Below are 13,993 nucleotides of genomic sequence, written 5' to 3'. Positions count from 1 at the left end.
GTTTGCAGGCTGGCCACACCCCCTTCAGGGTGGGGGTCCCCACTGGGGTGCCTGGCCAGCCTGGGTGAGGGCTGATGGCTGTTTGCAGACTGAACAAGCTCCCCAGCAGGGACCCTCACCCCATGGGGGTGTGGCCAGCCTGGGTAAGGGGCTTTTTTTCTTTTTCAGTTCCTCCTTGAGCCGAGGCCAGGGCTGGCTGGAAGCAGGTATCTGGGATTTATTTATCTTCTATAATTGAAATTTTGTAGCCTTGAGTGGAGGCCAGGGCTGGCCAGGGCGGGCAGGAAGCTTGGCTTCCTCCATCGCCGGGGCAACCCAAGCCAATTTACAGGGATCGGGCTTGCTCCAGCTCCATGGCAGCCACCATCTTAGTTGGGTTAATTTGCATACTCGCTCCTGATTGGCTGGTGGGTGTAGTGGAGTGATGGTTAATTTGCATGTTTCACTTTTATTAGTGTATATTCTTATATTTTTTCTTGTGATTTCAAACTATTTAAAAAATATTTAGGCTGTTAATTTATCTGCAAAATTTTTTTTTGTATTGTATGAAATAGAGGCTCAAATTAAGTTTTTCTCATATGTTTAGCACTGTTGATTGTGTAGTTTATTATTTTCCCACCAATCCAAAATGCCACCTTTAACATACAGTGAGTGGCCAGATTATTATTATCTCTGAACGTATAATAATCTGGCCACTCAGTGTGTGTGTGTGTGTGTGTGTGTGTGTGTGTATAATTAGAGGCCCGGTGCATGAATTTGTGAATGGGTGAGGTCCAGCTAGCCTGGGCAGGGGGAGGGGACATGGACAGTTGGCCGGCCTGCCTGCTGGTCGAACACCTGGTCGAGGGGACAATTTGCATATTAGCCTTTTATTATATAGGATATACACTGAGTGGCCAGGTTATTATGTGTTCAGAGATCATAATAATCTGGCCACTCAGTGTACATCAACATTTTGTAATTGTCTGGCTCTTTTCTGGATTTCATTTTGTTCTATTTCTATGCCAGTAAAATTTTTAATAATATCCTATCTAATAAAAGAGTAATATGCAAATTTACCGTACCTCTGCTATACCCACAAGCCACTCCCACCAGCCAATCAGAAGTGAGTACGCAAATTAACCCAACCAAGATGGCTGCGACCACGGAGAGAGCAGGAGGCTTGGGTTTCCCTGGCAATGGAGGAAGCCAAGCTTTACGCCTGCCCTGGCCTGCCTTGGCCTTTGCTTAAGGCTACAAAGTTTCAATTATAGAAGATAAATAAATCCCAACAAAAATGGCGGCAGCCATGGAGCTGGAGAGAGCAGGAGGCTTGAGTTTCCCCCAGCGATGGAGGAAGCCAAGTTTCCGCAGCCCTGGCCTACCTTGGCCTCTGCTTAAGGATACAAAGTTTCAGTTATAGAAGATAAATAAATCCCAACAAAAATGGCTGTGGCCACGGAGCGAGCAGGAGGCTTGGCTCCGCTCAAGGCTACAAAGTTTCAATTATAGAAGATAAATAAATCCCAGATACCAGGGCCTCCGCTTGGGTCACCGGGGGGTGTTGCCGGCCTGAAAACCACCACAGGCCCCTTGCTCAGGCCACCCCACACCCCAAGGGAACCCCCACCCTGATCTGGGACACCCTTCAGGGCAAACCAGCCAGCCCCCACCCGTGCACCAGGCCTCTATCCTATCTAATAAAAGAATAATATGCAAATTGACTGTCACTCCAACATACAAGATGGCTGTCCCCATGTAGTCAAAGATGATTGCCCCCATGTGGACACAAGATGGCCGCCACAAGATGGCCAGCAGGGGAGGGCAGTTGGGAGGGACCAGGTCTGCAAGGGAGGGCAGTTGTGGGTGATCAGGCCAGCAGGGGAGGACAGTTGGGGGTGGTCAAGCCTGCAGGGTAGGGCAGTTAGGGGTGACCAGGCTGGCAGAGGAGGGAAGGTGGGGGGAACCGGGCCTTCAGGGAAGGGCAGTTGGGGGGAACCCAGGCCTGCAGGGGAGAGCAGTTGGGGGGGACCAGGCCTACAGGGGAGGGCAGTTAAGGGTGACCAGGCCTGCAGGGGAGGGTAATTAGAGGCAAACAGGCTGGCAGGGGAGCAGTTAGGCATCAATCAGGCTGGCAGGGTAGTGGTTAGGTGGTGATCAGGCTGGCAGGCAGAAGTGGTTAGGGGCAATCAGGAAGGCAGGCAGGCGAGCAGTTGGGAGCCAGCAGTCCTGGATTGTGAGAGGGATGTCCGACTGCCTGTTTGTGGGATCGGGCCTAACCAGGCAGTCGGACATCCCTCGAGGGGTCCCAGATTGGAGAGGGTGCAGCCTGGGCTGAGAGACACCCCCACCCCATGCACGAATTTCATGCACCGGGCCTCTAGTGGCTTTATAATGCCTTAATATTCATTAAGACATTTGGCCCACTCTTTGTTCTTATTTCTTAAAATTTTGTTTACTACCTGTTCTTCCATATTTATGTTTTTATAATTAGTTTATCACACTAATAAATCTTTTATTGATATTTAAAATAAATGTAAAAAAATCACCAGATTGTATACTTGTATTTTTTCCTAATGCCTTTTAAAATGTATTATTTGGCTTTCCCTATGTATTAGTCCTATTAGTAAAGAGCAGGACAGAGCCAGGTTTTGTGGGACCTAAAGTCTGTACAATTTGGGAGCCCTCTTAAAGAAAAAGAATGAAGAATTATGAATGCAGGAGTAGCTGTGACTTGGGAGGGGCCAATCTAGGGAGGGGCCTGAACCTCCAACCCCATTAGCTTTGTTGTAAACCCACTTCAGATGAGCGTCTCACTTAGAAAGTCCCAGCAAATTGTGCCTTCACTCTCACTAGGATAAAGCACTAGTGCATGACTTCTAAGCTACATAGGTGATTTAAGCAATAAAATAACAATTAAATTTGCAGCCCAAGTGTGTTTTGGTTGTGTGTCACATTTGGGGATCTCAGGGCACACTGTGAAAATTAAGTAATTCAACCTCACAAAACCCCAGAGACACAGGAAAGAGAGATATAGCATCACCTCACCCCATTCTGAAATGCAGCCACCTCTGGGGACGAGCATGGTAGCTGCTTAATAATAACCTGTAACACCCCAGGATGGTTCAGCCAAGACAATTAGTTGTTGTAGTTGGTAATTGTCTCGTGAAGCAGTGCAGTCACTGGGATTATTAGTTCACTGCAAATCTAATCCATTCTTTACGATTTCTGACTTCTTAGTAATTTTGTCCTAATTATAAAATAAATTATGCCCAGTGAAAGTCTGGTTTTCTTTTAGTTGTGTTTTTATGTAGTTCTTCAAATTTAAAACGTAAAATAGGAAAAGATCTAAAAAATAAAAAATAAAGTGCAGCTTAAGAATAGAGAGCTATCTATATTTTTTTAATTCAAAAAGTTTGTACCCTGGTCAGTGTTGCTTGGTGGTTAAAGCGTTGGCCCAGGAACTGAAGGGTCATGGGTTCGATTCCTGGTCAAGGGCACATACCTGGGTTGCAGATTTGGTAACCAGCCCCAGTCAGGGTGCATGTAGGAGGCAACCAACTGATATGTCTCATATTGATCTTTCTCTTTCTCCCTCTCCCCTTCCTTTTCTTCCACTTTCTCTAAAATAAATAAATAAATAAATAAATAAATAAATAAATGGAAAAAAATGTCCTTGAATGAGGATTAACAACAAAAAATTTGCTTCTGAGCAAAAGGAATCAATGATAAGAGTCAGAATAGCAGCTACCTTTAAGAGGTGTATTAGCTGGACAGGAGGATTGTGGGTGGGGCAGTTTCTGGCCCTGGAAATGCTTTAGATTTCATTTGGGTAGTTGTTATATGGAAGTATACACATGGTAATTCACACACTTTACCATATGCATGTTATGCTGCTCTTGTTGCCATGAGAATTCTATAAACTCCATGTAGACTGTCTGGGAAGTTTTGCGGGAAGCAGGACGTATGCAGGAACTGGAATCATAATACATTTTATTCTCTCCAAAGTATCTCTGTCAGAAGAGGGATTCTAAGACTTTCACTTCTCTCTCATTTTTTTCTCCAAAGGAGCTACTTGTTATGTGGGATGCAGTTCTCTCTCACTGCACCTGCAGCATGATGTATCTCCTTGTATGCGCCCTTTACACCCCCTGGGCATGGAATTTTCCTCTTAGAATTTGATTCTATTTTATTCACCTACATCTTTGCCAGAAGCAGGTATAGGGTATGAGTGACTGGGGACTTGGGGTTGAGAGGCATCTGCAGGGGCAGTTGCCCTGGCTGGCGCTAGAAGGAAACAGTGGGAGAGGAGGAAGCTGAGAGGATCTGGGCTGCCTCTGGCTGCGCAGCGTCTGATGTGGCCATTGGAAAGGTTAGAAACAAGAAGACGAGCAGCAGGTCCACGCTGGCAGCAGTGTCTCTGGGGCCTTCAGCAGGGCCAGTCTCTTCTGCATCTGTGGCAGCATTCCAGGCAGGGCCAGCCCCTGCACAGTATCCTAGGGCTGCTCTGAGCCAAGGCCCACAGGGTGAGAGCAGATGTCATGGCTGAGAATTCCCAGCAGAGTAGGCACCGGGTGAGCCAGAGAGGAGGCATGCGAGTGGGAGACAGGAAAGAGGGGGAGAGAAAAAAGGGGCGTGGAGGGAGAGAGTTAAAGAAAGGGGGAGAGGGAGGGGAAAAGGAGGGAGGGAAGAAAGAGAGACCAACAGGAAGAAAGGCAGGAAGAAAGACACAGGAAGGTAGGAAGAAAGAAAAGGAAGGAAGGAAGGAAGGAAGGAAGGAAGGAAGGAAGGAAGGAAGGAAGGAAGGAAAGAAGGAAGGAAGGAGTAAGGAAAAAAAGGAGGAGAAAGAGAAGAAGAGGGCTTTTTTGAGAAGATGGAAAAATGTTTTCTACTATAATTTTAGTGATGTTAAATACATGAAATTGCCCTGATTATTGACTTTTCAGAGCCTATTACAGCAATAATGCTTAGAAAGTAGAAACGTGAAGAGTGCCTGTCAGACTGTATGCTCGCAGTATTGTCAGAAGACAAGCAGCCCTGGTGCTAATCTTTGGCGTTCAGATACAGCTAATTGTGGTCTTTTCCGCGGTCTTTAAATATATATATATATATATATTAATAAAAGAGAAATATGCAAATTGAACATACCGCTGTGACACCCACCAGCCAATCAGGAGTGAGTATGCAAATTAACCAACAAAGATGGATGATTAATTTGCATGTGCAGGCATGGAGCGGCTGGGGGCAGGGTGGCCACTTGTGCGTACGTCGGCGCCAAGCAGCCTGTGTCCCGGGGACAGGCATCCTTGGTACCCAGGCCACTCTGAGCCTGTAGGCCGGCACGTAGGCCTGGAGCAGCCGGAGTCCTGGAACGACCCCCGGGCCTATGCGTGCAGGCGCGGAGCATCCGGGGGCGGGATGGGAACATCCGCTGTGTAGCCATGGCAACGCACCAGATGTTCCCACCCTGCGGCCACTTACACTCGCTGGCGCTAAGTGGCCTGCATCCCTGGGACAGGTGTCCTCAGGAGCCAGGCCGCTCTGAGCCTGTAAGCCTGTACGTAGGCTCGGAGTAGCTGGGGTCCCGGAATGACCCCCCGGCCACTGTGGGCCTACGTGCACAGGCGCGGAGCAGCTGGGGGTGGGGCGGGAACATCCCTGGGACCCAGGCACTCTGAGCCTGCAGGCACGCAAGCAGCTGGGGGCGGGGCGGGAACGTTCCCTGCAGCGAGTGAGCAGACAGCAGACTGTGGGGGACTGCTTGCCCCACGCTGCTGTGGTGAGGAGCAAGTAGTCCCCATCAGCGAGTGAGCAGAGAGCAGGGCCCTGCTTGTCCCTGGTCATGGCAGCGAGGGGCAAGCAGTCCCCGCAGGGCCCCCACAGAGAGCAGACACCAGGGCCCTGCTTTCCCCTGCGGCAGCGAGCCAGAGAGCAGACAGCAGGGTCCTGCTTGCCCCTGGCCCCAGTGGCTAAGGGCAAGCAGGCCCCCACAGAGAGCAGACACCAGGGCCTGTGGTGGCGTCAAGCAGGCAGGTCTGCAGAGAGCAGAGAACCATGGGGAGCAGGCCTAAGCCCTCAGTAGGACATCCCCTGAGGGCTCCCAGATTGGAGATGTGTAGGTCGGGCTGAGGGACACCCCCACTCCTGTGCATGAATTTCATGCACCGGGCCCCTAGTAGGTAGGTAGGTAGGTAGGTAGGTAGGTAGGTAGGTAGGTAGATAGATAGATAGATAGATAGATAGATAGATAAATGATTTCAGAAAGGAAGGGAGAGGGAGAGAGCGATAGAAACATCAATGATGAGAGAGAATCATGGATCGGCTGCTTCCTGCATGCCCCCCACTGGGGATCAAGCCCACAACCCAGGCATGTGCCCTGACCAGGAATCGAACCATGACTTCCTGGTTCATAGGTCGATGCTCAACCACTGAGCTAAGCCATCTGGGCCATGGTCTATCTTAAAATCATTTCAAAGCCTGCCATCCAGGAAGTTGATAGTCAGTGTTATGAACTTCAAAGTGGGGGGAGGGGGGGTTTTCTGGAAGGATCACATAGCTCAGTAACTGGCAGAAGCTGAAGGCCTCCTGGTGCCAGACCAGGCCCATCACTGGCATCCTTGAGGGCACAGAGAGGTGAGAATTGGGGTCGGCTGTGAAGATCCTGTTCTTCCCACCTCATGGTGCTGTCCTCTGCAATACAGTTCTCCAGACATGCCGCAGTTTAGAAACACTACTATGCTGTCTCCGATTTCCTGTGGCTCTGCAGATATTTATCATCTGTTTTCTGTTCCTATACCCCCTCCCCTCTCTTTTTCTCTCTCTCTCAGATACTTATCGCAGGCATAGCAGCCAGGATTCCCAGCTAACACTCACGTCACAGGAACCTGATACTCCAGACAGCAGGGAAAGGGAAAGTTTCCAGGTAAGAGATCATTCACGCATGCCTGGGGGGCGGGGTGGTCCTAAGGGCTGCTGGTGCTGGTCATGGGTGGTCCTGGTGCTCGGGTTATTGTGGGAAATCCTAAGGTCTGATGCGGAAAAGGCCCCACCATCACTAAGAGCACTGAAGTTGGGGCACGGGGGACAGTGATAGTGAGCCCAGAGGAAGCAGGCGGCGTGTTTGTGGAAGACATGGAGCCTCACTGCTTTCTCCAGGAATACGGCTCTACCTTCCCTCGCACCCATTCCCTGAGCTCAGGAGGCTGAGGTGGGGGCAGCTGTTCATTGAAAGCCACTTAAACAATCCAGACTGTCTGAGGAGACTTGCACGCTGTCCACATATGCAAATGAAGCAGCGTTTTTCTTCCTGCAAACGAACAGAAGCATCCACCACGGCTCCCTGGAAAGCTGTTGGCTCCATTGTCCTGGCCTGGCCCCAGCAGGAGCCCGCCCGGCCGCCTTCTGCTGCCTGGGTGCCGCTGACGGAGCTCGCCTGTGCTGCTCCTGCCGCCCTTACCTGAAGAAGGAGAACCGGAAACAGAGGAGGCCAGTCAGCCAGGCTCGCTTCGTGGCCAACACTGTCGGCCTGGTCCCTCACCAGCGCTGTGTGGCCTGCATCTCAAGGCGGGTGTCACGACACAGCTCCTTCAGCTCTGGTCCTGCCGACTCCTTCGTCCCACGAGGCCCAGAACCCACCCTGAGCCCAGGATCGGGGGCAGGTGTAGTGCCCAACTCTTTTACTTCTCCTTTCCAACCTCGGACAAAGCAACATGCCCTTGCCCATCAACTCATGCAAAGAAAATCTTGGGAGAAGAGGGAGGACGTTTATCTTAGCACTAGGCCACCTGGCTTCTCCTCCCGGTTTTCATATCGTCTCTGTGGAAAATGCGTTCCTCTCCCACAGACCACAAAAGGACCCGGTCTGTGGCTGGCTGGGCGTTGCGTTTCCAGTGCGGATTTAGTCTCTGCACAGAAGTTGGGCGCTCAAATGGCTCAGGCACTTGCCTCGGTGCTAAAAGCGGCCAAAGCAGCCTCGGCCTCCAAGAGGTGGTTACGGGTTGGGGGAGCGGAAAGCGCCCTCACTCAGTTTGTGGGAAAGAAGGTGGGAAATCTCCCAGAAGAAGGGACTGAGGGATACCCGAATCTTTTAAAGAAGGTCCTATGTCATGGATTAGATCGAGGGACATGAAGCTGATGAATGGAATTTAAAAACAAGCAAAACAAAACTCTGTGCAAGGGAATTCTATTCTGGCAACAATTGAGTAACAGAAACTGGATTTACTGTCCTGCCTGAAACAACTAAAAACTGGCCAAAATACATGAAATAACAGTTTTTAAGACACTGCTCCTCAGGTAACGATGGAGAGTGACCTCTGAGTGATGGGCAAGGAGCCGGGCGAGTCCTCTGATCGCCGCAGTGCTGCCTGGGGAGAGTTCCAGGCCACAGCGCAGGGCGGCAGGAACCCAGGGAGCCCGGGGATTTCCTGGACTGTGGAGACAGATCTGTAAGTCCCTGGAGACTCGAGTTACTCAGGTTTGCAGGACAGAGTGCCTGAGGGCAGAGAGCTTCACAGAGAGGTTCTACACCAGCAGAGGGTCACCAGCTCATGCATATGAGGAAACTACTGAAAGTCAGGGTGAGCAAACCTCCCAGAAGGATCAGAGTTCACAGTGCCCAGTGCTCGCACTGGCTGGGAAGGGTGCCTGACCCCATCAGCCAGGCGGGAGAACCTCACGACACAAGGCACTGGGAGAGTGCACAGCAGGGTCCTGCATCAGTAGGAACAGTTACCTCGAGAGAGAGCACGGCTCCAGGCCTAACACATTTTTAAAGCAAGACCACAAGGATCAAACTTTTTCCAAGTACCTTAGCTGAGTCCCAGAATAAAGTTCAAGAATATCTATAGTAATACGAAATTATCATCACCCAGTTAGGTTAAATCATAATGTTCAGAATCCAATAAAAAATGACCAGGGCCTCAAAAACTGGGAATACATGTTGCATAAAGTGGAGATGACTCAATTGAAGCCAACCCAGATCTGAAGCAGATGTTAGAATTAGTGGACAAAACATTAAAACAGTTATTATTAAAGATTAAGGAGAGACATAAAAGATATAAAAGCACCCCAAATAAAACTTGTAGAAATAAAACTACAATTCATGAGCTGAAAAATACACTGGAAGATTAACCACAGATTAGATATCGCAATAAGAAAGATTAGTGAACTTGAAACAGGAATGAGAGTTTTAAAAAATGATCACTGTGGGATGACTTCAGGTACCTAATATGTATATAATTGGAGTCCATAAAAAAGAGGAGAGAGGAGTTGGAATAAAACAATATTTGAAGAAGTAATAACTAAAAAAATTCTAAATTTTATAAAAACAAACCCACAATCTCAACAAATAGCAGGCACAGGAAACATAAAGAAAACATGCCATATTGTGATAATCAAATAGTGAAAAGGTAGTGATAAAGAGAACTTTTTCAATTTGATAGTGGTTATTTTTGAAAAATCTATATAGCTAACACACCTAATGGTAAAAGACTGAATGCTTTCCATCGAGGTCAGAAATCAGGCAAGAATGTCTCCTCTCACCACTTCCATTCAAAATTTATACTGGAGGCTGAGGTCAGTACAAAAAGACAAGGAAAGAAATAATAGGCATCTAGATTGGAAAGGAAGAATTAAAACTCTCTTTTATTTGAAAGAGAATCATCTAGAATCTATAAAACAGCTACTAGAATAATATGTATTTTGGCAAGTTGCTAAATATACACAGAATTAATATGCAAAGTTTAATTTTACCTCTATAGAGTAGCAATGAACAATTAGAAATTGAGGTATTATTTACAATAGTACAAATATACAAAATACTTAAAGATAAATCTGAGAAAAGATGCTTAAGACCTGTATTTACTGAAAACTACAAAATATTTCTGAGAGAATGTAAAAAGACTTAGATAATTGAAAAGATATCCTGATATCCCATGTTCATGGTTGGAGACTCAATATTGCCAAGATGTCAATTCTTTGCATATTGGTTAGTGAAATCCGTCAAGATTCCAGAAGGAATTTTTATATAAATGGAAAAATTGATTCCAAAATTCACATAGAAGTGGAAAGGACCTAGAGTAGCCAAAACAACTTTGGAAAAAGAACAAAGTTGTAGGACTAATGCTTCTGATTTCAAGACTTACTATTAAGTTATTGGAATTAAGACTGTGTAGTAATGGTGTCAAGGTCAACACATAGATTAATGGAGCAGAAAAGACGATCCATAGACTCTGAGTATAATCCATAATGACAAAAAGCAGGTCATTGTTTGCCTGGGTTGCAGAATGGCACGGGGTGGGGGTGGGGGCACTTTTAGGAGTGATGTGTATGCTCATTATTTTTAAGGTGATATTTCTTATGGGTGCATGCATAGGTCAAAACTTTCAAAAGGTACACTTCAAATATATGCAGTTCATTATATATCAGTTATAACTCAATAAAGCAGTTTTAAAAACCTAGTGCAGCTTTTTAACAGTATAAAGAAGAAAAGTATTTTATGCTAGTTATTATTACTAACATCTACAGAGAATTAGGAATTGCCAGCATTGTGCTAAATATCTATCTGTCTTATCTCTCTATCATCTATCTTACCTATTGGTCCTTATTTTATTCTCATAACAACCTATGAGGTAGGTGCTGCTCTTAGCCCCTTTTTCCAGATGAGGAAACTGAGGCCCCGAAACATTCTCACTGCCACACAGCCAGTAAGCATTGGATCTGAACCCAGGTGGTTTGCTTCAGAGCTCTGGCTCTGAGCCACTGGGCCGCTGATGAATTCCCATGTTTTGCCATTGTCATTTGCAGGGGAAAATTGCAGAAGAAGCCTCAATGGAGGAACTTACAACAAGACTCGGAAGTGCGATGGAGGTAGGGCTCGCGCAGGGCTTTGTGTGCTGTCTGGGTGGCCCCGCGTGGTCCACACCTCGCCTCCTGAGTCCGTGACCTTTTCTCCTCCAGGCTCCCTGCCTCTCTCTACAGGTTTCTATCTGCCACCTCCTTTAGGGTCTACTCCACAAAACTTCCCTCTATTAACTTTTCCTTTACTGTGATTAATCTTCTATTCTCTATCTATTGCACAGCTCAGACCGAGAAGTTACACTTCCTACATCAATTGTTTGCAATAATTTCAGTAATTAGTGATTTTCTCTTTTTTTCCATTGTCTACAGAGAAAACATTTTGTAGGGGCAAAGCATTTGTAAGAATTTTCTGCAGTTCTCCATATCAGGTGTACAAACATGTGCTCATATACACACTTACATGTATATGTAATTCATCTGTATCCTAGGTTCCTGTAACTGCTCCTTCCTGTGACGGATCAGGCCAAGGACGGTAGCATCTTCTGCCAGTTGCTGTCCCTGGGAGAGGCCAGATTATTGCTGGGTTTTATGGGGGTGTTCTTTTAATCCTCGTTCTAGGACATGGAGAGAGAGAGAGAGAGAGAGAGAGAGAGAGAGAGAGAGAGAGAGAGAGAGAGAGAGAAACATCAGTTGGTTGCCAGTCTGGGATCTTGAGTAGGTAACCCACTCATTAAACACTCTGCATTGTTGTTCTTTCCCTTCCTTGCCTCACTTTCCCACTCCCCTCCCAGGATTTCCTGGCTTCACTCCCCAAATAAGCCTAGTTTAGAGTTTGCTTCTGGGGAGACCCACTGTAGGGCACTCACCCCATGCCTTGGGGAGGAGAGAGTCAGGCATGCCACACCCGGGAGCAATTTTCTCTTCGATATTTCTAAAAGGGTAGCCATTCCTTTAGGAACCCAAACAAGGATGTGGTGGGGCCCAGGATGGTCCCCACTGCCTCAGAAGTACTGGAACCCTGGAGGGCAACTGGGCCAGCAAGGTGGATTGATCTCCCGTTTATTGCCTCTCCCTTTTGGGGAAACACACACATACACACACACACACACACACATACACACACACACACACACACATACACAAACACACACACAACCACTGAAATAACAGTAAAGGAATAAGAAGGGCTCACATTTACAAAGACAATGAGACTGGGAGAGATGTTGGAAGATGAGCACTTGAAAATGTTTGGCGTGAAGGAAATCAGTGGTGGCGTTCACACTGGCTTAGTCTGCTGTGGAAGGTGGGGCCAGGACTGGCCTGAAACATGGGTCTGTTATAGTGTTGAGGACACTAGGTTCCTTGCAGACAGCATATCACTTGTCATCTAGCCCCCAAGTGAAACGACCAGATGACCTCTCTCTGGAGAGACTGAACAGAAGCGGCTCCAAATTCAGGTTCAGCCTGTACCTATGAGGCTGTGGAATGGGGAAACACAGAGATTAGAAGAATAAGTGGGATTTTTCCATTTCCAATGGAGGAACCCCTGCATTCTCCTCCTGCTGTTTTCCCCAAATGTCAGGTCTTTGTATTAGTATTTTTATTGCTACAGCAACAAATTACCACAAACTTAGTGGCTTAACGCACAACATAAATGTATTATCTTGCAGTTCTGGATGTAAGACACCCCAAACAGGTCTTTCTGTGCTACGATCCAGGTGCAAACAGGGCCCTATTCCTCCTGGAGGCTGGAGGGAAGAAGTCAGTCTCTTACCAACTTCTAAAACCCACTTGCGTTCCTTAGCATGTAGCCCCTTCCATCTTCAAAGCTGGTAGCATGGCATCTACTCTGACCCCCTGACTTGATCTTACAAGGACTCTCAGGATCTGGGCCCATCCAGATCATCCAAGATAATCTCCTTGTATCAAAGTCCTTAACTTAATGACATGGACAAAGTCTTTTTTACCCTGTAAAGCAAGCAGGTCATACTTGCGGCCGGCGGGCCACATGCCTCCACAGGTTCTGGGGATTAGGCCATGCACATCTTTGGGGACCACTGTTCTGCCTACCAAGTCCTTCATGCAGGCGATTGGAGAATTTAATTCCCCTCAAAACCTGACAGGCCCAAAGAAAAGGCCTCCAGATAATGTCCCTGGAGATGGTCGCCCAATAAAATGCCAGGTTTGTGCTTGATCACACCACAAAGTACCCAGTCAGTTGTTGAATTTTGCTACCTACCAAGAACTGTTGCATTTAGGAAGCTGCAATGATAATAGGCATAAACCATGACAAAGAAGACAAAGAAAACACCTGGAATTGGAGCAGGAGCTATAAACAAGAAAGCAGGTGGTTCAGCAGGCAGGTGAGCAAGGCGAGGTCAGAGGAGGAGGAGAGAAGAAATGAAGCCCTAGATGATCCCAAAGGCTTGGTTGTTTGGAAAATATTGACAAACAGGTGGCAAATCTGACAAGGCATGTAAAAAAAATTAGGAAACCAAGAGGATCAAATCAAAGTACACAGATGAGAGCACAGTCTTATTACATTCCTCACTCAGTAACAGTGATACCTACATATTTATTATAATGTAAATACTAACAGTTTTAACCGTGAATTATGCTATAATTATGGGGGAGGGTTAGGATAAAGGGAAGCAGGTAGTGTAAGGGGGTTACATCTACCCATCACACTAATACCAAAAAGGGAACTTCAAAAACTGATGAATTAAGAAATAACAGTGTAAGCACATAATCAGAAATATAGAGGTAAATACCAAAAGAAATGAGAAATTTGGAAATGCTAGCCAAGGGGAGAGGCTCTCGGGGGGACGGGGGACTCCTGATTATAACTTTTTGGTATAAGTGTTACTTTAATTTTTACTATATGCATGTATTACTTGGACTTAAAAGAACTCCGAGAAGGATCTCAGAAGGAATCATTTCCCTCTAACTGAGCTGTCACACCATCTTAGAACCCCTAAAATGAGACCAGAAGGACTCAGAGCTAAGCTTCCAGGTGCCTATGGGCAGTCGGACCTCCCAGGCTCCACTTTACCACCAAACCGCTGGAATAGTCCCAAGATCCACAAATTCTTGTAGCACAAAATCACAATGAAAACACTTTTTTTTTTTTTGAGGACAGAGGTGTTTTGCTTATGGAATTAACATGTATAGAGTACGACCATGCTCTAACCTCTACCCAGGGATGTATTTAAATGTG

General features: G+C 46.9%; 1 protein-coding gene across 1 annotated transcript in view; it reads left to right on the top strand.

Moving 5' to 3' along the window:
* CFAP61 (cilia and flagella associated protein 61) overlaps positions 1-13,993 on the top strand; it is a gene marked incomplete at its 3' end in the record, with an annotated part of 235,177 nt that overhangs the window by 49,034 nt on the left and 172,150 nt on the right. Inside the window, exons 9-10 of the mRNA XM_079783836.1 lie at positions 6,807-6,901; positions 10,783-10,845. Coding sequence (XP_079639962.1) covers positions 6,807-6,901; positions 10,783-10,845 — 158 coding nt within the window. The remainder of the gene's footprint in view (positions 1-6,806; positions 6,902-10,782; positions 10,846-13,993) is intronic.

Source organism: Cnephaeus nilssonii, assembly GCF_951640355.1.
Source record: "Cnephaeus nilssonii genome assembly, chromosome: 11".
NCBI classification, from domain to species: domain Eukaryota; kingdom Metazoa; phylum Chordata; class Mammalia; order Chiroptera; family Vespertilionidae; genus Cnephaeus; species Cnephaeus nilssonii.
The sequence above is the reverse complement of the archived record's forward strand: the minus strand, read 5'-3'. Positions and strand labels throughout refer to the sequence as shown.